At 33.7% G+C, this 27967-nt stretch overlaps 1 protein-coding gene across 1 annotated transcript; it reads left to right on the plus strand.

Moving 5' to 3' along the window:
* The first annotated feature begins 923 nt into the window (after nt 1-923).
* On the plus strand, nt 924-22123 carry LOC106137703 (peroxidase). Its single transcript, XM_013338599.2, has 13 exons — nt 924-1212; nt 4883-4992; nt 5269-5569; nt 6251-6488; nt 8302-8464; nt 9767-9963; nt 14296-14491; nt 15805-16002; nt 16387-16670; nt 18096-18251; nt 18601-18721; nt 19176-19356; nt 19731-22123. The coding sequence occupies exons 1-13, from the start codon at nt 1100-1102 to the stop codon at nt 19867-19869; spliced, it is 2397 nt and encodes a 798-aa protein (XP_013194053.2). The 5' UTR covers nt 924-1099; the 3' UTR covers nt 19870-22123.
* The last annotated feature ends 5844 nt before the right edge of the window (nt 22124-27967 follow it).

Below are 27967 nucleotides of genomic sequence, written 5' to 3' on the forward strand. Positions count from 1 at the left end.
TGCCATGAACATGCGCACACCACGTGCTGAGGGGCCTTTATTGCTGAACCACAAAATTTTGTTAAAATAATTATTACGTCCAATAAAAAACAGTCTTCGTTCATAACAAACGCTACATATCTAAGCATAAGTATGTATATTACGTAGAAGTTGAAGATATTAGTTACTTTTATAGATCTACTGTATGTAACTACTATAATATAAACTGCAATAACATTTAAATATGTATTCATGTATTCAAAACCATTAAACGTATACCTAAGTTTTGATAATGAGGTAAGTACCTGTGAAGTGGTACACAGGTGGTGGTGATCACAGGCACCTACTTCTAAATTATGTGTACTGCAGGTAAGGCATACCTGGATAACAAATGAACGTTGACATCTGATAAGGAAGGAATTTTGGAAACTACTAAGATGTCCATAAATCTTCATATTCTGCAGAACTTCTGGAATTCTCCGAAAAACTGTTCCTAACTATATTTACTACCAAGATTTTTAATGAAGTCTTCAGTAGTAATTAAATTACATAATTACTTAGTATATAATTAAATTACATAATCTTGCCTCCATAGCGAAGCAGGTAAGATAACTTTTCGGCACACTAACAAAGGCTCATGGTTAAATTCAATACCACAGTACAATTTTTGCAGTGTCTAAAACTTCGAAAGTATTTAAGAACGTGTATTAAATTATTTCAAATTGAAGTGCGTCTTTTAATTCTGTTATTATAAGGTTTAAAAGTCCGTCAAAGAGCAATTAATAATGGTATATTCTTAAATTTTTATAAAACAAAAATACGAAATTGTCCTACTGACATGTTTATGTCCTTAGTCTGTGGCACAAGTTTCTTTTTTTACGGCAGCCATCTGAAGTAGGGGAAGCGGGGGGAGGAGTTATTGTTGATTCGATCGTATGCTGACTCCATCCAAGTCTCCAATGTTCTAGTACCCGTTTGGCCGTAGAGGTGTAACTGGCTCCTCTGCCAATCTAATGGAACAACGTTCCTTCCAGCCAGTGTCAGCGGTCGTATTAAATAAATCAAACATTCGTCACAAACGAGACAACTGCCGTAAACAACAAATCCTGCTCCTGCTATTATGTTGCTTAAACGGATCATTGAAGGAAAGTCCATGTTGAATGACTCCAAAAAGTCACCGGAGAAATGTTCTAGACGGAAGTCTGAATGCGATGGATGTGGCGAACACTCCACGTAAGTTATGTTATGATCACTTGTTACCCTAAGATCAAGGTTATATTCATGTTAGATCCACCTGTCAACTTATTTTCTTACCTTCTGCTCAAATGATTGCATAAAACAATAATTATAAGGCCATTGGAACATCTCCAGGTAGGTACCTACTTAGTTACTTACTTAAGTACTTTTACAGCTTAATAAAAGGTACCTAGTGACTTTTATGCCTAAGTAATAACTGACCTAGACAATAAATTTTAATTACAAATGTCAATAATAACTCATAACAAGCAGTGATTATTTATGTAGTTATGTGCCTGCCTACGTAAATACCTACTCCTACTACTACCATACTTTCCTTTTTTATATTGGAATCACAGCACACTTAGGTCTTTGGGAATAAGCCGTCAGGAACATTCAAGTCAACAAACATAAAACTTGCTTTTTTATCAACCATTAATTAATCTATAAAATTAATTTTTTACTTAGATAAGAAGTATCTTCCCTTACATTATTAATAATTTTGGATACTTATGAAATACTAAATACAATTTTACAATAAATAATTTCTATACAAACCTACAAATACAAAAATGTTATAGTATATAATAAACCATTTGTGTCATCAAATTAAAAAACATAGCCAACTGGTTTGAGTTGCACCAAATAGCAAACAAACCAGAAAGCCTAAATTTTAAACAATAGAAAAAATAAATTTATAGCTACAACAAATAAAAAAAAAATACAAAAACGTAAACCAAGATGCAAAGTCGAAGCGCTTTCAGCAGTTTTTATTATTTTCATCATGAGTAGGATAGCAATTTAAATGAAGTCATCACCTAGGTTTGTTCCCATTCAGTCACACCCCGATCTGTAACATTTTCACAATATTTGAAGCTTACAATATCGAAGTTTAATCTGCTAACGTAAGCGCATGCCACGTAACTAATTATGTACATTATGTCTTTGAAAATCTTTCTATGTGTTTTATGGAATGCGATCATTATTAATATATAAACAGGGTCATCACATATCGCGAACCAAAACATCTGTTACACATCAACCAAAACATCTACATTTCAGTGACCAAAATACATACGCTTTTCACCACATTCATAATACTTTTATGTAGTAAGTACTAAATGGATTGTCTATTCATTCAATTCAACGAATCATTAAAAAATTTATGAATATCTATTGAAAAAATATTCAAAATTTTCTTATATATGGTAGGTATAGTTATATGAAAAAAAATCTGTACCACTCATAGAATGTAGACCATAAAAATCAAAATGCCTAGCATAATTTGTGTATTGGACTGTAGATACATAATATTCAGTTTCTATAACTGTGCTAGCATGCATAAATACGTAGGTAGTATGTATCTACTATTGAATGATCCCGTGGTCACTAAAATGGGAAATTTTGAGTAAACGCCGCGGGAAAATATAGGTATTATTCTTTCATATCATTCACTCAACCCTTTCCCCACCAGCAGCCACCCTTCACCCAAACTAGACACTCGGAAATTATATACTTACCTACATTCTGCGTCAAACTTGGACTGTTAGGGAGATCGACAAACATATAAAAATTCTATGCCTATGTTCGTAAAAAGAATGCATAGGTACATACATTTTGCTTTAAAGGTATCGGTTTAATAATTAATCTACTCACTATAATGCAAGGCAATCGTTGCACATGCAACTAGGTACAATTTTGCTTGAACTTGGTTGTTTATTTAAAACAGCTTTGAATTAAGGCTGTTTCACACTATCGAGTTCAAAATACTTTACAAAAACATTACACTATGTTTAGCACACCAGCTATGGGTATGTTGGTCATCTTATGCTAATATTATACTAAGGCGCCATGCTTGATAAATATTAAAAAGGCGTTGACAAAGCCTTTGAAAATCACATTAGTCTTCTGAGTTCTAGAGGCTAGCGGTGTTTTGAGATGTAAGTTGCAATAATTATTTGTTTATGTTTATGAAACGTTAAAACAAAATAAAGTCGGTGTTGATAGATACATTAACTTATTCATGGATTAAGAATCAAGAAAGAATTAAATACTCATACCTAAAGATGGACACTTGCATCAAATTTCCAATAGATACCTACTCGTACCTTAAACTTTTAAATCTGTACTATCAGTTGCTTTCAATGCATATGAACACCATTAAGTCAACTCCAACTCTCTTGCTTGAATTCACTCTGACCCTTCGGCTATGCTTATGAGCTCGGGGTCCATTTTCCGAAATTTCAGGTCTATTTGTTCTCATAATATGCGCCATTGACGCAAATCATCGATGCTTAAATTACTCTATTAACGTAAAGAATTCTTCATTGTTGTGGTACCTGAAAAAAGAACCTAAAAAGATCATAATTTTATCATAAAGACCTGTTTTGTTCTTAATCCGTATTAGGAATTGGTTATTAATTAACATAGCTACGGTATAATTATTAAGTAAGTGTAATCAGCATACTACCTACCTACTCTGAAACATTTTTTTTATCATGTTCATGTGAAATAAGCTTTATACCTACCTAATTAACATTACTTAATATCAGTTATGATAATAATCAGTACACGCGTTACCAGATAAATGTTGTTTAGTCGTGAATCTAGACTTTGGATTAACCACAAATTAAACAAATAAATACTGTTGATACTTATTATCTACGTAAATAAGACCTTATAATGTAATATTTATTATTAAAATTTTGTTTCTGATTGGATCACTTTTTGATAAATATTTTATGAAAATTGCTCAGAAAACTTAAAAAATATTATCGGTTTAGTGTTATATTTCAAGTAAGTATAGGTATACATTATTAATTAATAGTCATATCAAAATAATTTGTATGGACCGTAAAGGTGTAAGTATTTTATTGAAAATCCTTAAAACTTAGTAACGGTAAAAACAGTAAACCTTTCTTTATTTTTTTATTTATTTACCTAACAACAATTTGATAAAAGATAATAGTGTAATACAGGACTTAAAGTATAGGACAAATAAGAACACGTGTGGAAAATATCAAAGTTTTGTTGAGTAAAATAGTTTATATTAGGTATTAAAAGTACAGACTACAATCAAACGAGAATAAATGTCCGCTGTTGCGGCTTTCTGATTGATACGGGGTAGGTATCTGATATGATTAAAGCTGAAGAAAGAAATATAAGAAGAGATTAAGGCGCAAATCAATGACTTCAAATGTAGGTAGTTACTAATCATATTATCACGGAAATCTCGAGATGAATGAGGTATTATAGGTACTTATACAACGTATTTACGTGAAGGGGCTCGTCGCGCCCATCCTCTTTGTTTGTGACGAAACTGATATTAAGGTCAAGTTACCAAAGGTCGACAGATACCCTATCTGCAAGTCTTTATAAAACTGTTTGCCCGCACATTTATCGACCAGTCTCATTAACAATTCCACTAATAGAGTTTGTCATTTACGAATGGACGTCAAACGGTTAGTGAATTATGTGACAAAAATGCCTGTTAACTGCTGCTGTGTAGAACAAAAATATCGACAAATAAATATAACAGAAAAATCTTAAAAATGAACCTACGGTTTTGGATTGAGACTAATCTAGATATAGTCGCTCTACATTAAGGATTTTGGTAAAGAAATGAAATTTCTTTGAAAAATCGATTGATTATTGTTTGTTGTTGCAGCATTCTCGAGGAAATGACGAAGTTGGTATTGCTTGGCGTGGTGCTGTGGGCGGGAGTGACGTTTGGAGCACACGTGGCCCCGTACCCACTCAACTTGTTTATTACTAGTGGTAAGTACGTTAGACGAGTTTAATTCTTGTTTAATGATCGTTTAAATTGAGTTTGTCGGTATTTTGTTCGCTTCACTTTTGAATGAATATTTTCGAATAATCCAAGTCTTAATACAAAAGTGCTCTATGTGTATTTGCGGTAACCAGTTAGTTACGCACATTCCGCAAAATAAGTTTATAATTATGAACCTCTAATATCTATGTAGGGAGCCTAGCTTAATAAGAAACAGTCATTGGAGCCATACAAACCTAAACAAATGTAAATCTTGTCCCCAGACATAATCCACCCCCCACCTATGTACGACTTTCCGTTCCCAAGCAAGGAGATGCTGAAAAGATTGCCACCGGTGACTACGGCTCACACGAACAGATCGATTGAAATAAGCAAGTTAACCGTTAAAATGCTTGAGAGGTTCGAAAATAACCTGCAAAGTGCTGGTATCATGCCCAAATCGGGTTCGGCGGCGAAGGGACTGGCCATACTCGGCAACCCTTCCAGTGATGCCATGCATTATGAGGAGTCCTCCATGATTATAACAAAGGCCTCCCAGAATTTAGTCCATACGAGATGCGGAAGGTGAGTTGATTGTGACCAGAATAACATTTGAATGGTAAATGCTTAACTACGCATTTGTCATTCTATTTTACGACGTAATTTTAAATTTACTTGGTACTTACCCAACCCGTACCTACAATATCTAAAAGTGTGACTGACCTTCTAAATTCGTTGTAAATATTATTATGACCTATAGGCAAACTCAAAGTGGCATCGATTGAAAATTGATTCGAACTACGGTTTACTTCTATCTTAAATGGTACCGAAATAAGAAAACCTCGTTATTCATTCAGTTGGTGGCAGCGTACCAAAAATACGACAGATTACCTTAATAGACGATGACCCGTACAGATCACGTGATTTCTTTGTTTACCTTATTTTAAATACCTAGAATAACATACCTACTATAAGTTATGTTATAACGGGAATCGGCTACCGTGATAGTTTTACTTTAGGGTCATACGCGTTTGTTTCCAATTTATAGTACAAAAATGTAGATAAATGAGATTATATAGGTACCTTGAAATTTAATATGCATTAAAATTTAATTCTGACAATTAATTGTACAATACTGAGTTATTCTCATAAGAACTTACGATACGATACAAACCAGATATCAGTTCACACTATATAAAGTTACCGTTAGGTGCCTCCTTGATCCACATAGGTAGCGTGAATTACAACAACAAACATTTTACGCAGATACGGACTAGCAAACGACGAATGTGCGAGTTTCATCAGCACATTGAACTTGAAGGAGAGTGAATATGGCGGGGAATGCGCCGCATTGGAAAGATTCACATGCCGGACCAATAAGATGTCATCTAGATATAGGACCTTTGATGGTTCCTGCAATAATCCAGTGAGGTCATCGTGGGGACAAGCGCTGACGGGTTACAAGAGGTTACTGCATCCGAGATACGCCGATGGCATTGAAGAGGTTGGTATTGTGTTAATTGCATTTGTAGTATGCATTTGTACGAGTACGAGTTAAAGTTATAATATGTAGGTTACAAAAACAAAACATCTGCTAGGTACTCCATTAAATACAAAGTTGTAGTAGTAAAATATACTACTCTGTCAAGAAAGTAGCAGGAAAAGATCAATAATACACAAACTGTTTGTTATTCATCCAAATTTATTTTATCACCTTCAAAATATGCTCCTTTAGAAACGATACACTTACGCCAACGAATAATCCAATCATCAAAACATTTTTTAAACGCTGTTTCCGGAATTGAGGTCAGTTCTCGCCGCGAATTCTCTTTTATGTCTTCTACCGATTGAAAACGGGTGCCACGAAGTGGTAATTTGAGTTTAGGAAAAAGAAAAAAGTCGGCTGGAGCCATATCTGGTGAATATGGTGGTTTCTCGATGGTATTTGTTGAGTGTTTGGTTAAAAAGTCGTTCACAATGATGGCCTTGTGCGAAGGCGCATTATCATGGTGCAAAATCCAAGAATTTTCTTTCCACAAATCTGGCCTTGTTCGTCGGATTTGCTCTCTTAAACGCCGCATAACACTCAAATAATATTCCTTATTTACCGTTTGACCTTCCGGCAAGAATTCCGAGTGCACAACACCGCGATAGTCAAAGAAAACAGTCAACATGACTTTGACTTTTGAACGACTTTGGCGTGGTTTTTTCGGTTTCGGTTCAGTTGGAAGGCGCCACATTGCATGTCAAACTCGTAAACCCACGTCTCGTCACCAGTAACAATGCGTTTCATGAATGTTGGGTCGGAATTGACTCGTTCTAGCATGTCCTCAGCGACTCTGATGCGATTGAGTTTTTGAAAAAAATTCAGGTCTTTTGGGACTAGCCGAGCGGCAACATGTTTCATACCCAAATTATTAGTTAAAATGGTACGGATCGACTCGTGAGATACAGAAAGTTCGGTGGCTATCTCTCTCAAAGTTGAATGAGGATTTTCAGTCACTATTTCCTTCACTTTTGCGATGTTAACTTCAGTTGCAGACGTTGATGGCCTACCAGAGCGAGGCAAATCTTCCATCACATCTCGACCGCTTTTGAACGCTTTGTACCACTCATAAGCACGAGTTTTTGATAAAGTCGATTCACCGTAAGCCTTCTGTAACATTTTCAGTGACTCCGAACACGATATTCCATTGGCAATGCAAAATTTAAGACAAACTCTTTGTTCGATGTTTTTATCCATTATGAAATTAGCAATACACACTAGATATGATATAACTAAAAATAGCACTGTATTTAATGTAAACAACAGATGCAACTCAAACTCCGCGCCAAAATGGAAAACAGTTGTGCCAATCTAACAACAACAAAAAAAAACAAAAATTTGAATTTGGAACCATAAATAAATAATCCATTCCCGATACCTTTCTGACTGAATGTATGTACAATTTTAACTGAAGAATAGTATTAGCACATAAACTAATTAATATCAAATGGTTTTCCAGGTAAAGGGTAATAGATTCGAATTGCGACGAATTAAAAGAGCCGACCCTGTGTGAAATGGGATAAGGCCATTTTAATACTAGGCAAAAAAAGAAAGGTATGATCTAGATAATCTTCATACCTGTTATGCAATATCCATGATTCATTCTGATTTTGGATATAAGGTCAAGTCAGAATTTTTTTGTTTCTTACTAGTAGTTTTTCTTACGACAACCACGGAAAAGAGATTTATAGTCGTTTTGCTAAAGTTCTTACAGAGACGGTGATTGTTTGTCTGTATAATTTTGAGATATAAACTGAATTCCTTGTTGCAGCCTCGTCGTGCCATGAGCCACAAGGCTTTGCCGTCAGCTCGTGTAGTCAGCACCAAGCTAACGAACAACTTAGACCGACCTGACGACTCGAAGACCATAGCCTTGGCTGTTTGGAGCCAATTTGTTTACCACGACTTGGCCCACACTCCCGTGCGAAAGACGAGTAAGTTTATTTATATATCTAATGCATAATGTTCAGCAAAATATTAATTAGATATTTCACAATAGTCACATAAATTATATTTTTTTAAATTGTAGTAAGACATTTTGTTCTAGAAAAAACTGATTTAATTTTCATAACATTTATATAATATCTAACATCACAGAATATGTAAGTACTTACATAAAACATAGTTATATAAAAAACTTACTTGCAGACGTCGAGATTTTTTAAAGACTTTTATAGATTTTACATGCATACATAAAGTCACGTCTATGTCCCTTGCGGGGTAGATAGAGGTTTTAAAACGACTGATAGACCAAGTTAAGTATTTTGGCTTGATGATAGAATTGAGATTCAAATAGTGACAGGTTGCTAGCCATTTCGAATGGCGCATTAGCAAAGAAGTTGATGTGAAGTTTTTTAAGGGTGAAGCAAAAGCTATGTAGGGAGAGATAAAGATATGTATGTGATGCTAAATAGATTCGGTTTAGTTTATTAAATATAACTCTAGTAACAGCATCGATCTCGATATGAAAGCAAGAACCATTATCATAATTACAGTGTAAATTAATTAGAAAAATATCTATAAAGATAGATTTACCCATTTAGAAACTGTGCTTCGATAAATGTTATACTTATCATTTTTGACAAAAAATATAGGTATATACTTTGTACCTAAGCTCGTAAAAAAGTTATTTTAGTGAATGAGATTTTTTTATTGAGCATTAAAGATAGCTTTATCAATAATTTTTATAGGCATAAATGACTAAGAATTTAATAATCACATACACTTGATGTGAATATGATCGTATGATTTCTTGGAATTAAATTATGTTTTTTTTTTATTTTGTAGTATTTTCCCGATGTCAGTCTTGCGATTTAATCTAGTCAATATATTTAGGCATGCTGTGCGATTGGATTCCACACAATTTAAAAGAACCATAGCTTTTAAATTTGTTCCTTGAAAATTTCGATATTTGTTTTCGAATCTCAAAAAAGCCTGAAAAAATGTTATTGTTTTTTATTCGTTAATAACTGAAAATAAGTACACAATTTTTTTGATATAATAAACGCACTTAAATTTACTTTGTGTCACACAATATCGAATCTTATCAAAACATATTTCACTTTCTTGTGCCTATTTTGGTGTAGAGAGAGAGTCTCAGTTCTCTCGGAAAGCGAATCACTCAATGTTATATAGCACAACTCACATATTATGATTCTTGGTTTTTGTTCTCATACAGTTAACCTTAGATAACTTAATTACCCTAAGCAACGATAACAATGTTTTTGTTATAACAGTCCACACCGATGAGGCTATCCGTTGCTGTGAAGACTCTGGCCTATCTCTGACTCCTCGATACATCCACCCTAGCTGCCTACCTATCTCAGTGCCCAACGACGATCCGTTCTTCAAAGATAAATATGTCACCTGCATGGACTACACGCGATCTGTCACCACGTTTAGAGGAGATTGCACTTTTGGAGCTTCGGAACAGGTGAGAATAAAATATACCCACTTAAGTTAATCACACAAACTGTCATTGTATTAAGCCCCTAATGTTGTGAGACATTTGGATCTGGGGAATTTGGGAAACGATACTTTCAAATATTTAATTAAAATTTATATTTCCGTGCTACTTTGTATTTTTGTGGAATTTTTTTTTTTAAATAACTTATGAGCGGTAAAGCTACCAATAGAATTTTTATGCGTTTGTATTCCGCGTAAGAAGATTTTTTTGAATCAAGATTATTTAACGTCTTTAAAAAGTCTTTTGGTAACAGTATTAATATCATGGACGGAATATCAAGAGATACTCTTATGTCAAGTTAATAATAAGGTTAGCGATGACTTTAAGTACATACGTGTATTAAACAAACATTTACTGTAAACTATTCAATTACATTACACATCACCACGCAACACGTATTTACAATTTTACTACTAGAAATATAAATAAGTAGGTAATAAAGATTGTGGGATGATACGATAATGTACCTACAAACATGCATTCACTGCGTGATTAGAAAAGTCTAGGCGTGTGGCGAAATAATGCATCTACTCGTTATTATCAATATGCGATAGACTGATAAGAAAAAAAGTTAATATATTTATAACGTTTTAAATAATATCGTTTTTACATGCCGTTACTGTTTTATAAAAAACAATCTTATCTCGACCGGTAAAATGTAAGAAACATTCGATTCATAAAATATTTTTAAATTTGTGAAGATACTCGTAATTATTTTATTCGAAGTTTACGTGGATTGTATACTCTGAGCTTAACTTACTTTTTGATACATATTACTGCTGATAACAACTAAATATTTCAAAGCAATTTTTCTTTGCTCCACTAAATTCCTAACGTCCGCATTTAGATCCGACCTGAACAAAACAGTTTAAATGCATACAATGAGAACAATTAATTAGGTAAGTGATTCGTTGTATTGGTTTAAACAGTTAGCTCTATTGGTTCGGACTTGAACTCTAAATATTGATGAGGATTGATTGAAATAAATTTAAATTTTCCATCAGAGTGCATAAAGAATGATTTTGATTGTAGAAAAAGATGATAGGTAGATATTTTTGCCTTAGGGTTTTCCCATTAAAGTTTCCGTACATGATAATAGCCAAGGGACAGGTGTAGTCTAACTCTTTGGAGAACTTGATCAAATCGGTTTAGTAGGTACCTACCCAGTGTTTTTATTTCTCACAACGATCAAAAATACAAATCTTTTTTCTAATGCTTATTACGAATAACCGAAAGATTTTTAATTGTCTTTTTGAACATTATTCAGTTGCTACCACTTGTTAAATTTAAATCTTCATATCCTTAATGCGCTTATCTTAAGATTATTTAGTATGCCCACTACAAAATTTGGTTGGCTATTTTATTAGGTAGGATGAAATTTAGCATCTATTTTTATTCTCAATCGAGTTGTTTACAGAATGTTAGATAACTGAGGAACTGCGCAATAACATACAATATGCTGTAGGTATGTAATGTCACATGGAGGCGATGACTAAAGGATTAACAATGGCAATTGAACAGAAGACCGGCGGGGTTATTACGTAAATTTATCAATCAGCAATCTATTTGCAAGATCAATTGCATCATGCGTTTGCTCCATAATCGCCATAAAAGTCTTGTACTACTTACTTGTCATTAAATTGCAGTAGCAAACCAAAATTCAACTAAAAACGAAAAAATAAGATAGATATATAGATAGATTCTTTATTGCAATATAAGAAAAAAAAACCACAGGTAATGTGGTACAAAGGCGGTATTGGTTGGAATATTGGACTGTTACTCATTCCTAAAATATTTAGAGATTTATAAATTTTGTCGTTGTTGTATTTGCAAGTTTAAAGACCTTCCGTGAAATGCTCCAAAACTGTTCTATCTTATCAATGTAACTAGTTAACTTTGATTTGGAGTGGTCAAGTCATTACTCCAGTTTTATATAGTTATCTATAAATACATATCTAAATTGTACATTGACCCATATGTTCTTTGTTATTATTAACTTACCCACCTACTTACGCACGTAGTGAATCAATCTACTACCTAGCATATTCTAGACTTTTCAGAGATGCCAAATCAATCGCTTCGTTTAGGTCATAGCTCGGTATAGAGTTTCTTGTTATTGTAAATATGAGATTACAATTATAACAGTAGTTATTCTGACTCTTACTGTGTATGTCTAAGTAATAAAAGGTCTATACATTGACAAAATTAAAAAGTTTTTAGTCACCAGATTTAGGCACTAGTAAAGCGCATAGCTGAATTGTATACAGAAATAGCGAAATATTACTTGTTCCTAAGATATAGTTGCGGCCGTTCAGCCTCCATGGACAAACAAACTCTCTGACTTTACATTTAGACGAATATAACTGACTAACTGATTAGGGAAAAAAGGACTATCGTTTGGACTGAGAAGACGACGTCTAGACAAGACACGCCTTGAACGAAGATCTGAAATTCTGGTGTATTTTTATTGTGACTGAACCACCAGACATTCGGCTCATTCGATAAATAACTGAAATTTCCGTACAGACATAAGATACAGATTAATTTTAATACTAAACCAGTAAATTAAATTTTAGGGTTTAATATAGGTATTTTGTTAACATATTTGTACTGAACTCAACTCTATAAAAAGATGGAAAAAATTACAGATACATGTCATAGCTACGTGACATATCGCATTGCATGCAGATAAAGAAAGTGAGGCCTATTGTTGCCAGTGGAAAATTTCTTTCTCAAAACAAATGAACGTTGTTCGTGTAAGCAAAACGAGAGTTAATTTCCATTGCTGCACAGCATATACGAGTTACGTGACGTTGGCTTGTTATACTTACTAAAACAGTATGCGTAGCGATGCATTTAACAAATTAATAGGGCTTTTATAAGATAAACATAAATTATGTCAGGTAAATCCTATAAATATCCTATTTCTTTTTTGTAATAGTGCCGTGTGGTTCCCGGCACTATTACAAAAAAGAATAGGACCACTCCATCTCTTTCCCATGGATGTCGTAAAAGGCGACTAAGGGATAGGCTTATAAACTTAGGATTCCTCTTTTAGGCGATGGGCTAGCAACCTGTCACTATTTGAATCTCGGTTCTATCATTAAGCCAAATAGCTGAACGTGGCCATTCAGTCTTTTCAAGACTGTTGGCTCTGTCTACCCCGCAAGGGATATAGACGTGACCATATGTATGTATGTAAATCCTATAAAACAATTAATTCATAATACTAAATCGGATTCTATGATTTTTGTGATAGAATTTCAACATTTTATAGTGCAGTCACCTGCAGATTTGACCCCCATAACAGTACTTTTGGCTAGACGAGTCCTGTTTTTATAAATAAGGTTTAAGGTTATTACATCATACTTACCTACATTCTATAAAGGCAGGTACATATTTAACAGATTAATAATAATGCTAACGTAACCTACCTTAACAACGCAGTCTATATAAATAAAAAAAAGGTAGGATAATAATGCTGGCCGTTAAATAATATGTATGACTCAAACAAGTTTGCCTTTATTTTTATCGTCCTGGCTGCACAGCCATGAGTTAGTGTAGTGTACATGTCCTCGACCTTCAGATGTCCAGTTCCACAGAGTACTTTGATATTCGAAATGCAAAAAATATTTACATACTTTAAAAGAGGCCAGGTTCATAAATATCATAATATTTGACACTGATGTGAATGTTGAATGTTTATTTTTATTCCGCTTATAAAAAAATATAGGTATAAACGTTTAAAGTTCGATAAGAATAAGATCCAACGGAATAAGAACAAATTCAGTGCATTTATGTACAGAACTCCATTTCTCAATTAATGGATAAAGAGAGAAATTATTACCGTGACGTGATATACCTATTATTGCGTAATTAATAAAGTTATACATACATACATGTAATCTCGTCCATATCCCTTGTGGGGTAGACAGAGCCAACAGTCTTGAAAAGACTGATAGGCTACGTTTAGCTGTTGACTTAATGATAGAATTGAGATTCAAATAGTGACAGGTTAGCTCATCGTCTAAAAGAAGAATCCCAAGTTTATAAGCGTATCTCTTAGTCGCCTTTTACGACATCCATGGGAACGAGATGGAGAGGTCCTATTCTTTTTTTTTATTGGTGCCGGGAACCACACGACACATAAAGTTATCTCTATACCAAATATCACTAATTTAAAATTGTAGAATATGGAACTATTAAAGAAACTATTTAATTTATTATAGGTATGTGCTTAGCTTTATAGTAACAAAAATTTGGAATTGGTAACAATTATTTACTTTTTTTGTTGCACAGATGAATCAAGCCACTCATTTCTTGGACGGCTCTCACATCTACGGTTCAAACGGCCGTGACGCAGCAGCTTTACGAGAAAAGACGGGAGGCCTTTTGAAGACTTCAAATATTGATGATGAAGATCTTCTGCCTTTAGCTAACAATCCAACGGAAAAATGCCTTGTTGACTCCAGTTCTGGTACTTGTTTCAATGCTGGTGAGTTATTTATTTATAAGGTATTTATTTAACATAATTATAAAAATATTTAAATGGCGGCTTAGAAGCCTAAAGATTTATCTGCTAGTCTAGATAGTTCTGGGTATATCACAGTTATTTTGTTTGAACATATCGGCGGGCACATATTTGGTTATAATACTTATTTTGTCAGTGGATGGCTAAATAAAAAGTGCATACAGCGTATGCGTAAGCGTATATACTTCCTATGAAAAAACCAAAGGTAAATAATAAATAACAAAGATTTTCACTGTTAGTACTGGTTCGTCACTCTCTCTTTCTCTGATTGTAATAAAAAACCGATCATATCTATTCGAACCTAGGTCTACAGTTACGATAGCATTTGAGTGGTAATTTATTGCTGTAAAAGTTGTGCTGACTCTTGCTTGTAGCTTGCTGACCAGTAATACTAAAGTAAATAAAGTTTAGTTTATTATACATATTTGGGAAGTGATGATAAAAAAACTAAATATTCCTTTGCAATTATGTAAATACCAACAGAACTGATAAGGATACATTTTTGGAATTTGTACTGTAACATCATGTGACTTTTGATGGCTACAGATTTTTAGTTAGGCACTAATAAAATTGGCACTATCATAAGTCTTGTTGATGCCTATGTTTACGCTTAACATAGCCAGTGTTAATATTATGCTGATATGTGGCTGATAAGGTAGATAAATTTTGATAAAGTAAAAGATAATTTTGATAAAAAGCTTAAATAGGATTATTAAATATCACTGTGTCATTCAAGATAGAGAAGATGTTAGGTTTCGTTTATTTCATGGCAAACACAAAGCAAGGTGAAGGTTTTCTGAAACTTCATATAATTTAAATACCGTACCTAGTTAATAGACCACTATTGGAAAATTCTTGATTTTTTCATACAGCACCTCTATGATCAATAAATGCGTTAGGTTTTTACTATGGCATTTAGATTTAAAGTAGCCGAAATCATTCAAGGTTTTTGGCTAAGCGTTAATTGAAATATCTATCTGCCACATTTTTCTTTTATTTAAAAATAGGTATGAAAATTATGTGATGTCAAGCTATATTCTTATCTAGCTGCAGCCCGTGACTAGTTATGGAAAGGTTTATCATGATGATACTTAATACCACAGATGTTCTTGTTACCAGAATGACTTGTAAAAGCTTAAAAGACAAGAAAAAGTTTTATCATATTCCGTATAGAAGTTCCGGAAATGAATGATCATGAGATGAGATGATGAAGCTAATTTTTGCATTTTTATGTCCTATGTATTGATGATATATCCGAATTATAATTTTGTCTCCAGGTGATGTCCGTGCTAACATCCACCCTTGGATGCTCGGCATGCAAACCCTCTGGGTGAGGGAGCACAACCGCATAGCCCGGGCCCTCGCGACCCTCAACCCTGGGTGGAACTCCGACAAACTGTACCACGAGGCCAGGAGGGTCGTGGTCGCTGAGATGCAGCATATCACATACAAACAATGGTTGCCTGCTCTTACTGGTGAGCTTTCTTCTTGTATATCTTCTTTTTAAATTTAAAAGCTGACACTTGTCGGTGAGGTTTAGTGAGCGTCTTCCAGTCATCTCTTTTCTCTGTATTTTTTTTATTTGTTGGTATGATTATGCGTTTACCTACTTTTTCTTTTATATGATAAAAATATTTTATTCTTGGTCATCATCTTTATTAGTTCTACTATTTCAATTACTTCTTAAATTAAATTACTGTTGGTTTACGATAGTGGTTGGCAAATCCAAAATTACGTTTGTATTGCTTTTATTTAACACAACTAAGTATTTTGGCGTGAAAATATATTTCGGCTACGAATTTATCGGTGCGTAAAAACAGTACTTGTTTTACAAATTTTAATCTGAATCATTATACCAGGTAAAAGCTTCGACGAACTCCACGAAGGTTATGACACCGGTTACAATCCAGAAGTAGACCCCACCATCACCAACTCCTTCGCCACAGCCGTGTTCCACTTCGTCAACAGCCTTCTCGACCAAGACGTGCAGATGTTCGACGAAAACAATAACATTACGACATCACGTCTTATGGACAGTTTCTTCAAGCCGCAACTGCTGGCAAAGCATGGTGCCTTGAAGCAAATCCTGAAGGGAATGATCAGTCAGAAGAGCCAGGGGCTTGACTTCAATTATGATGATGATGTAAGTTTATTTAAAATGTATAAAGCACTTCTAATTAGAGAAAAAATCCTAAATTTGTGTGCCCATTTTTCGAATTTTGCGTCCCAAAATCGGAATGTCTTGATTATATTTGCGGTGTCGGTTTCATAAACCAGTCATTTATTGGTATTTAAAATATATTTCACATTGAACAGTGGGATGACTGACCTTTTTTTTGTGTCAAGAAATGTAATGTTTTTTGCAATTTTTAGGTATTTGGGTTAAAAAAGGTTACATAACCCCAGGTTTAAGACATTAGGCATTGTATTCAAAATCATTGTTCTCAAGGTATAAAATATAACAACACACAAAACAACACATTATTATACATGAGTATGAATTTCTTAACATATATTTTTTGAAATTCGAGTTCAACATTTTTTGCAAATATTTACCCAGCCGAGCCTCGAACAATAGGTACATATGTAGATATCTCAGTGACAATCACCTTGAGCAAAACTGAATGAATCCGACTATTGTGTTGACTTTATTTAAACAATAATTACTTATCACAAATCTATTTAATGCACCTTATATCTAGGTACCTTTTATTCGAATTCAGGTAATGTGAAGGAAAATTGTATGGTTAAATCAATCCATTTTAACCTGGTCGTGTGCAGTACACCATGTGCCCCATACGTTAAATATAAAGCCACTAATTTATTACTTACATACCACTAATAAACATTCGAGAAGAAGACCCTTGAATAATTTATGTCCATAAAAATCAAAGTTGTAATCAATAATACTTACTTAGTAATAAAACAGAATCGATAAAGAGAGCGGTAAACAGACCGAAGATCTTGTTTATATAATTTAAATCATCTTAATTATCTATTAATTCCTCTTTGACACGGGGGCACGACGTTTTACTAATTATTTTAATTAACCACATCCGTATTAATCAGATGTCGACGTGTTTCATTAATTAAAATTGGCTTTACTATAAGTGCATTAATTAATCATAATGAAATTGTTTTAGATCAAACATCAACATTAAAATAGTCGCTTCGAATATTTTTATATTGACATTAATTCTGGAGCTACAATTTTTTTTATCAAATATTGATTTTAATAAGTTTAGACAAGAATGTTACGTGGTCAAATTGAAACATTGCAAAAATATTTATCCATACTAATTTATTATGCTTTTTTATGCCTGCGGGAGTGAAGCAAAAAGCAAAAGCTGTAACTACTAAACTATTATAAAATAACTTTCTTAACAACTTTGTTTACAAAAATTAAGACTTCATACTTAAATCAGAGCGCCCGTAGCATTTCTTATAATCAAATAATTTTGTTGCGTTACCGCATTATGTCTGTTTTTTACACCAGTAAAGTGCCAGTGTCGCATTCCTCATTTCTAGAAATATTTAATTAAATAATACAAACATTTTCCTTCAACAGCTTCACAACCATTGGCTGGGCGGTCTAGACGTGTTAGCAGTAGACATACAACGTGGTCGCGACCACGGCTTGCCCGGGTATACGCAGTACCGGGTCATGTGTGGTCTGACCGCCGCTACCACCTTCCAGCACCTTGATGACGTCATTCCTCAAGAGGTAAGCTAAATTGGTTTATGCTACTTATCATAATCAGTTTAAGAGTTCCTTATGTAGATTCAAGGGTGTTAGTTGTTCTTTTATGAATTTTCGATCATTTAAATATGATTTGTTTTGTATAAAATGCGTAATCAGTAGATCATGTCCTCATAAGTCAATTTATGTTGACCGTAACGGACACAGATAGGTATCTTCTCAATATGTTTATACTTAATACTACAGTTACCATAGTACAGTTTCGCGATGAAACTACTGATAATAATTTATAAGGAGAAACTACATTTTACATATAGCAATTGTTTCATGTAATCCCCCATGCAGGTGCTAATTATCTATTTTTAACTTCCAGGTCATAGACCGGTTGTCAGGAGTGTACGAGCACCCTAACGACATCGACTTGGTTGTCGGCATGATGGCGGAGACTCCATTGCCTTCATCTCTTGTGGGACCGACCGCCACCTGCTTCCTTAGTGAGTATCAGACATTGATAAAAAATATCGTTTTCAACTAATAGGTTTTATTAATTGAAGGGTACTCACAGTCAATTATATAATAAACCAAAAAGGCCCGTCTAGTGGTGTGTTGGTTCTAACCAAGGTTACAAAAAAGGTTCTAACTAATAGATAGTGTGGCAGAACAAGCCCAAAGGCAAAATAAACAAGGTGGGAAAAGCGTAAGGAGTATGATCGGTGTAAAACTGAGTGACAGATTATGGAACACTGTGATAAGAGAATATTGTGATAATAAAGTATGTATATAATAATGCCAGGAAAAAAAAGAATGAAGAGATATTACTATCCATATACATTTAAGACATTACTATCCGTCTCACGCTAATTATCATTGTTTAAAACTTGAACCCCTGTAAAAAAAAATCAAGTGGCATAAACTTTCATTTATCAGTTAAAAAATATTTCTTTACAGAGGAGCAACTCTGGCGCACGCGAGCTGGCGATCGTTATTTCTATACGCACATGAACGAAGCGGGCAGTTTCTCTAAACGACAGCTATCTGAGCTGAAGAGGGCTTCCTTGTCTAGGCTGCTCTGTGACAATGTAGCCTTTACTGAGGTGCAACGGGATGTCTTCCAGCCGCCTTCTGAAAGGTACTTAGATGAAAAGTAAACTTTTAATTAACATTTAAAGAAATGAAATGAGTAAAGAGAGTAGTCAGATCTGATTTAAAAAAAATTCTGGATAAGATTCGTCACATGATGATAACATTTTGCGGATTCGGAAGTGCAACGGCCAAGGGTGCAACTGGGAACACGTAATGAGAGAGATAGGCGTACGAAAGAGTTAAATCAGCACCTTAGAATACACTCGGGGATACATAATTAATTATTACAGTAAACAAATAGAATCCCTAATGGTTCGTTTGTTTTTGGAAAATTTTATTATCAAGTATTGAAACAAAGCGAGACAATTTCGACACGTAAATATAGTTCATTTTGAATAATTTTACAAATACTTGTTCCAGCAACCCCGTGGTATCTTGCGAGGAAATCAAGAAAGTAAACTTAGAGGCATGGCAGGAGTCCTCGTCCCAACCTGACATCCTTACGCGCACTAACAAATGGATCAAAAATAAAGTCGGCACAGGAAACTCTACTAAATAGCCTGCGCAATATTATTTAGGGCTTCGCAATTTTTATTCGAAAAATTATATTGTTTTGAACAAAAAAGCAATGGACGCGAGGCTTCAAAGCTTGCGGCTTAGGGTGCATCTGGGTGCACACTAACAAGAGCGAGAAAAATAACAACTAAATGAACCCGTTATTAAACCCTGGGCTCCAAAGTATATCGGTCGAGGGTGCAACTGGGGGAACACACAAAGAAAAGACAGAAAAAAGCAACCTTCTTTTACTGAATAGAAAATAAAAAATTTAAACTAAGACCTTCTCAAATGGGGATTGACCATTGTCTTTAATTGAAAATATCGAAAACAAAATGATTTTTCGAGTAGAAATCGCAACATGCTTTAGATTAGTATCCAATCATTGGTTGGTGGTCACGGTGCAAGTTGTGATGCCGTCAGTGAAATTTAAGACTGATTTTACCATAACACGGTTGGCATTTTGTTATCAATATTATTTTCTTCTTTCAATACACAGTTTTCTTTTATATTGGTTTTCTTTCAATATCCCAGTATAGTATTGTACGACCTGTTTTGTAGTTAATTTTTTTTATAAATTTTTGGTCGATTTAAATAGTTGAAAATAAAAACAACTTGTACCGTGGTATTTAGTACTTAGTTGAGTGATTCAGTATTGATGGTCTGTAGTGTATTAGCTGAATAGTTCCTGTGAACATAACGAAGTAACTGTTTACAAAGCTTGTTCGTACAACCGCGGCCTCTTAGAATTCAGAAAGACTCATCTATTATGGATGAAATGTATTTAGACAAAAAGTAATAAGTATTGTTGGTGGACGAGTGGTTATAAAGTGTCTGTAGGTAAGTAAGGCGGGTATCTATTCCACTGCGGTCTAACCAGTCTTTTCCGAGTTAGTTTTTTGCATCAGTTTAATAGCTTACCGATGCTCCTACGGCGAAGGGAAATATCGTGAGGTGAACGGCACATTCAGACAGCTGAATGTGTAACCCTGTTAACAGGGTTTCCGTTGGTCAAATGGAGTCACTCCGTGTAACCTTAAAGTTCCTTGGTCGTATGTGTATCCCGACCTCTTCCCTAGGGAGGGTGAGGGCCAAGGCTAGGAGGATGGAGTCATATAGTCGTAAGGTTGTACTATACAGTACAATGGCTGTGATAAAGACAACGTGGGTAAAACCACGGATCACTATTCATATAGGTAGCATTTGTGTAGTCCTCGTGATCCATATGTTAAAAGATCAGGGGACTCTAGCAATCATATGATGTTATTTCATTTAAAAATGTTATTAGCGAAATCTGAGATTCAAGGGGATTTGTACCTACATGATGATTTAATTTGGTATCCTGATTTGGATAACAGCTAGTATATCAAATGTATTCCCAAATAGCCAGTTCTAATTCAGTCAGAACCAGTTGCTTTAATTTATTTTGTTAGGTTAGTGAGATTTGGAAAAAGTTAACGACCAAAATTTTAAGTTTAAAATAAGTTATTTTAAGACAGACATTTTTTTCGTCAAATTATTTTTATTATAAAAATCATGGCGAAACGGTAGAAATATATGTTTTTGATTTAATTATTATCTCGTCTCATTTAAGTAAGCAATCTCAATATCATCCTTAACATTGTATTTATAAAAAAGTTCTTGCCTATATACAATAATTAAATACATGAGGTACATTTTAGCATGCCCTACGGTCAGTAGCTAACTTTTAGTGTTACATTGTTCAGGAATATAGAAAAAGTTAAGAAAAAGAATAATTAACGTTGATAAATAATCTCACTTAAGTACATAGTATTTATTACCAATTGATTTAAAAATATATTTCCTTCTCAGAGCTAATTTTTAAATACTGAGTTGAATAATGCGTCACGGCTATTAGTGAATAATTATGCAAGTAAGTTTATCAAAACTGCAAATTTATCATGACATGAATTTTGTAAAATGTAAAACATTTTGAACATCTCACCAATACGTCACCAAAATAAAGACCAATCAAGAATTCAATAAGGGGCTTGCATTGTACCTATTAATGTAACAAGTTTTATAAATTATAAAATTTTGTATTTTTGGGTGACATATTGGTGTTTCTTTATATTATTATTAATTAAATTAAATTTTTTGCTTTGTCTGTCACATATTTTTATAAAATCGATTTTTTCTGTCGGAATGTATCAGAAACATTATTAAATTTGTGTCCCGATTATGTAATTAATTGTTAATTTTATACGATTTTAAATAAAATATATTATCATCTTTAATACAGTGGTTTTTCTTACTATTGTTTGTCTAAACAAGTATAAAAACTGAAGCATTTCTCATTTCTTTTTTAACTGTTTTATTACTTAAATGTCAACCCTTATTTCATTGAATTAAATACTAGTTTTAGCCCACGGCTCTACCCGCGTGAAAGTACTCTATATCCTCTAATTATAAGGTGAGAACCGTTGGGAACACGCAAAAATGAGAGAAACAAAAATCTCCCTCTCATTTTTGTGTGTTCCCAATTGCTCCCTCCACAACGCATTGAGGCTTGAAGCTCGCGAAAAACAATCTGTTAGTCATTCTTTACAGTTAAAACTAAATATTTTAATAATATAGAACCTTTTTAAATTCCAAGATTTTTGAAAAACTCATAAAAGAAATCGTTCTACCTAGATACGATCAGTACAAAGTATTTGTTAGAATGAAAATTTTCACTTCAACGGATTTCTATTCGACTGAACCTCGCAAATGTAGCTTAGATGAGTTTAAAGGGAAAGTATGTACATTTCAATGAACTCTAGACGTAAATGTGGTGTTATTTAAATACCTATACTGACTGAAAATAACAGATGAGGTCCGTTCATGTGAAAAGCCAAATTAAGCCTCAGGTAATACATGATACAAATTGTTTTTTAGAATTGTATTTTGAGAATAAAGTAGTACAAAAGGAAGAAAATAATTATTTCATTGTAGTCTACCGTGAGGCGCGGGAAAATCCATTCTATATTGCACCAAAATCATTGATGCACAAGTGATGTACGAGTGCTTACCTACTTCATAATATCTACTATATAATCTAGGACACAATCCTTCTTATATTAAAAATGCGAAAGTTTTTAAGGACGTGTGAAAATGTGTCTGTTTTTTACTCTTTCACGCAAAAACAACTAAATGGGTTTTCATAAAACTATGCAGCAATACCAGCTTAGATATTGGAATAACATAATACCTAAGTAAAAAAATTTAAAATTTATAAATATTAAATGCTGTTGAAGTCGCGGGCAATAGCTAGTTTAGTAAATGTTTCTGATTTGACAAAATAATAATATTGTATAACCAAATCGATGTTATTCGCACTCATTCCAATTGTCTTACGCAAGAAATAGCTGTGTAGAGGCGTTCTTGGTCCAGCGCGCGAAGCATTCAAGGGTAGTGATTGTATGGTGCCAAACAAAGCGGACATCGTTATCGGGCACAAATAATGCATGTGCAGAAATAACACGATATGTTTCAAGGTCTGTCTAATTGTTTGGCATATTTCTTATCTTTTGTCTGATTTTGTGTGTGACAGCGCCGTGTGGTTCCCGGCTCTTTTGAAGATCAATCTACTCGTATGTCTTTCCCGCATGGATGTCGTGAGAGACGACTTCTCTTTTTAAACTTGAACTTCTTTTTGTAGGCGATGGGCTACCAACACGTCACCATCCTGTCACTATTTAATTGTAAATCTTAATTCCATCATGAAAAAATTGAAAGAAATCTTTTCATGTTCTGTCTATCCCGTATGGGATAAAGACGTGTCAGATTTTGTACAGAAACCAAATAATCGGTTATGAAAAAATTATAGCACTGTCTCTCTCTCCTTTCCAACATTGCCTTTCACAACCGAAGCTTAACCAGTAACGGTTAAAGCTTTTATGATTCCCTTTTGACAAAGAGGTCATAATAAAGCTTTAACTTTAAAACTATTACCAAATGCAAACATTGTTCAAATCATTATTTCCATACTTATTAGTATAATAAGTCTATATATTTTTGTATTTCTGTTTGCAAATTTAAAAACTACTCTTCAGGATGTAACATAGGCTATTTTTCATATCTAAGTTTCCTTTCTGTCCTGTTTATATTTTTATTAAAGCTATTACCTGAGAAGCTTACGTTCACAATCGTACAAAACAATTAAATTATTGAACCTTCCGACAGTAGTAAAATGTTGTAACGCGTTAATACGAGTATGATATTGCTAACATTTGTTTTATTCTTCGAGTTTATGCAATGAAACTATGAGTGAATTATAATTGATATAAAATTGTTATATAGATGAGTTATCATTTCATTTATTTTCAGACAGAAATAAAATATCGTAATAAACTTTGATGATAATACTGGCAAATGAAAATAACAAAACATAAAAATTGTTTTCTTGTAAAATGGTTGGGAGGAAAATGACTGAGGAGAAAACACGTGTTATGCAGGAGGTAATGAGTATGGTTCTTAAATTAAGTGAATCTATTTTTCACAAGTCAACATTTAGTTACTTTTAAATATAAGCTGCTACTGCTTCCAAAGCGAAACTGTAAAATAATACTAGTGACTTTTAAATAGGTATGTATCAAAAAATTATATGTAATAACTTGAAGGACTTTTGATTGAAATTGGAAATTGTTATATTGAATCATAATGTACCGGGAATTACCTTAAAAGGCCACATGGATATAAAGCCATAAGTCGCAACCAGTTTATTAACTTTTAATGTTGACGGAGCCTAATCAATCTCTTCCATATTTAAAATATGATATATTGAACCAGTTCTATTTGTTGATCGTAATTCCACATGTTATTAGGTATATTTTATCAGAGTGGGGTAAAATTTAATGTAAACATATCTCTCACTTAATATATCGCATTAATTAAAAGGGGTAAACTTAAAGATTTAAAATTTCGTATGTACGTTCCTTAAATGATCTAGAGACGCACTAAGAGAGGAATTCCCGATTTTCGTTTTACACAGGCTTACTTTATCACGGAATCATTAAATAGGTGATCTTATCAGGACTATGATATGATTCATGCTTTTTAGTTCCATGCAAGGGCATCAAAAGGAAAAAGGTGGAGTAGTCTTATTCTAAAATACAGAGAATTTTACGGAATAAGAAATGATCAGATAATCGACAAGATTATAATAAAAAAATCGATATTGCTTGCAGTAGGCTTACTTATATCTATCACATGACTCCCGAAACAAGTTTTTGACTATATATTGTGCTTTATAAGACCTTCACAAGTGGTTGCAACTCACGTGACTTTCAACTAGTTTTACCGAGTTCATGAGCTAAGTGAAATGGTATCATGTGACTTAATAAATTATGTCAAGACCCGATTGTGATTTTAGTGGGCTGGATAATTTGCATGTCTATATTTAACCCCATGTTGCATTAATATACATATAATATTAAATGCAAACAAAAACTGAACTACTTTTAAGAAGAAATTTTAGCGTTCGGCCATGTAGACTTTCGTGCCTAATTATTTATTTCTTGCGGACAAGGTTGACAAATTGAGCTACTAGGTACGTATTATACGAGTATCTACATGTTTTGTTACTTTTATAGAATTAATTTCAGATCATTCATTTCTTTATTTTTTATTTTCCATAGCTAGAATTGGGAAGTTTTTTTAGTAATTAAATTTGAATACTTTATTAGTTAGGTATATTTTAGACTATTTTGTAGGGTATTGACAGTTTCTCAAATAAAAATAAAAAGGATAGAGACCAGGGTCCCATAATAATATAGGGTAAAGCATTGTATCTTTTTAACTTTTCAGGAGAGCGACCACGTGCAAGTTTGACGCGGTCACACAATATTTCAAACCATAAATACTACTTCTCTGAAACATTTTATGCAGTATGTTGGTGGAAAATGAAGCTGTGTTTGCGCAAGGATTTCACTTTGCAGTAAAAGAACAGAATCTAATATTTGTACTGCTTGCTGTTGCTGCAAAGAAAGTGAGATAAGATGTTAGGTCTGAATTTTTTTCCTCTTTCATGAAAATTATTCATTTTGAACTAAGTGTGGTATTGCAAAACTTTTGTTATATTAATTTTAAGAGAATCAAAAATAAAAATGTGATAACTTAACGTGTACGTTTCTAAATATTAATTCTACATTTACCGTTTGTTCAGTAGGTAAAAAACAAATAATATGAAGGCTGTCCTATCAACGTATCTATTCAAATACTAACTATTGTTCGTTTGATATACCTAGTTATTTGAATTTAACAACAATGTATAATGCGGAAATTAATACGATTGTTGTAGTTTCATGTTCAAATAAAAAATGGGTTTGAATTTGTATGTTAAAACAATATACCTATCTATTTGTAACTTAAAACAAACAAAGCGTACTTAAAAAGTTTAAAAATATGTTAAATACAAAAATACTTGTACAAGTACATTTAATACGTGCCTACTTAAAGATATCAAAGACGTACGTGGCGAAAAGTCAGGTCGAGACTTACAAGCATACCTACCCTCTGCCTAAACTGACGACCTTGCATTTAGAGAGATGAATGTGGAAAGCGATAGAGATATATGGAAAGATGTAGTTTCTGCCTAGCCCTCCGGGAAAGAGGTGTCATTGTTGTTATGGAGTCGTTATTCACGGTAGACCCGCAGCTCTCAGAAATGCCCTTTTATTGCGACAAGATTAATTAAAATACGGTCTTTACTTTTCCAATGACAAAACGAAAACTCAAAATATTCAAAAAACACTAAGTTAAAAAAGAATCATTTTAAAACCCAATCTTTTTGGTGACTCTAACAGTTGTTGTATCATATCTTGCTTCTTCACAAGCTTCCAAGGGAACCTTATCCATATTTGACCAGAATTATACAGTTGCCTGAATATACAGTTTTCCTTACGAAGCTGTTCTTTACTGTTAGAATGAATTAGAAATCAAATTAAACTTAGAACAAATTTAATTCAGTTATAGTTTTAAAATTGAAAGCTTAATATATCTAATAAAAATAAGAAGTTATTTTTATACTTTTGTAAATTGAAACATTGTAATTATATCATAATTTGGAGTTAACTTCATCCTCTGTATCGCAACAATATTGTGTCATTCTATAGTACATTGTAATTGAAACACGAGCATCAGAGATAAGTCGTTGAGCAAATGCCTCTAATGACATCCTCTCAGCCTAAATACCATTTGCTGGGCAACATGTTATCTTGGAGAGCCTTAAATATAAACGTATTACTATAAATACACTTAGTAGTAATCTTCTATGTTAATAAAGGCATAGACGTTCTTATATTTGATCGAAGGTAAAAGGATTTTTTTCTGGTTAAAAGGTTATATTTTCCTTATATAAAGTAATTTTACATTTTCTTATATCTCATTAAGAAATGATTGTAGATAATTATTACTTTTGTAAAAACCTTGTTTTACTTGAAATATTATCCATCAGTTTCCACGTTAAAATATAATTAAGGTACATACCTACTTAAAAATATATTTTTATAACCCTAGATTTGTAAAAAAACCCTTTCATTATCTTCTTCTTCTTCTTCTTAGCCTTCTTCTATCAGCATTCTGATGTAGGCCTCCTTCATCTCCTTCCATTTTTCTCTATTTTGGGCAGTAAGAGTCCAATTGCTGCCCGCCACCTGCTTGATGTCGTCTTTCCATCTCATTTGTGGCCTTCCCCTGGGTCGCTTTTGGTCCCAAGGTCTCCAGTCTAGCAATCTTTTGCACCAAGATTTAGACTTCCTGGCAATATGACCAGCCCACTCCCACTTGAGCTTCGCAACTCTTCTGCCGACATCCGTGACTTTGCTGCGCCGTCTTAGGTCCTTATTGGTCACACGGTCCTTCAGACAGACGCCTACAATTTTCCGCTCCATATGCCTTTGTGCCACCCCCAGCTAGTGTATCACTTCTAGGGTAGTCACCCAGGTTTCGGCGCCATATGTCAGGACGGGTAGTATGCACTGGTCGAAAATTTGGGCTTTTTGTCGTGACGTCAGGTTCATGTTAAAAACATATTCAAGCTTGGAGTAGGCTGCCCACCCCAGTCTTATTCGTCTGTCAATTTCGTTACACTGGTTCTCTTT

This window comes from Amyelois transitella, chromosome 10 (genome assembly GCF_032362555.1).
Source record: "Amyelois transitella isolate CPQ chromosome 10, ilAmyTran1.1, whole genome shotgun sequence".
In the NCBI taxonomy this organism is placed as follows: Eukaryota; Metazoa; Arthropoda; class Insecta; order Lepidoptera; family Pyralidae; genus Amyelois; species Amyelois transitella.

What these genes read in the sequence shown, in the direction of transcription:
- LOC106137703 (XM_013338599.2), top strand. Translation starts at nt 1,100, where the DNA reads ATGTTGCTTAAACGGATCATTGAAGGAAAGTCCATGTTGAATGACTCC. An exon ending in GTCCATACGAGATGCGGAAG is followed by an intron (nt 5,570 to 6,250) that starts GTGAGTTGATTG and finishes CATTTTACGCAG; the next exon opens with ATACGGACTAGCAAACGACG. An exon ending in CACTCCCGTGCGAAAGACGA is followed by an intron (nt 8,465 to 9,766) that starts GTAAGTTTATTT and finishes TTGTTATAACAG; the next exon opens with TCCACACCGATGAGGCTATC.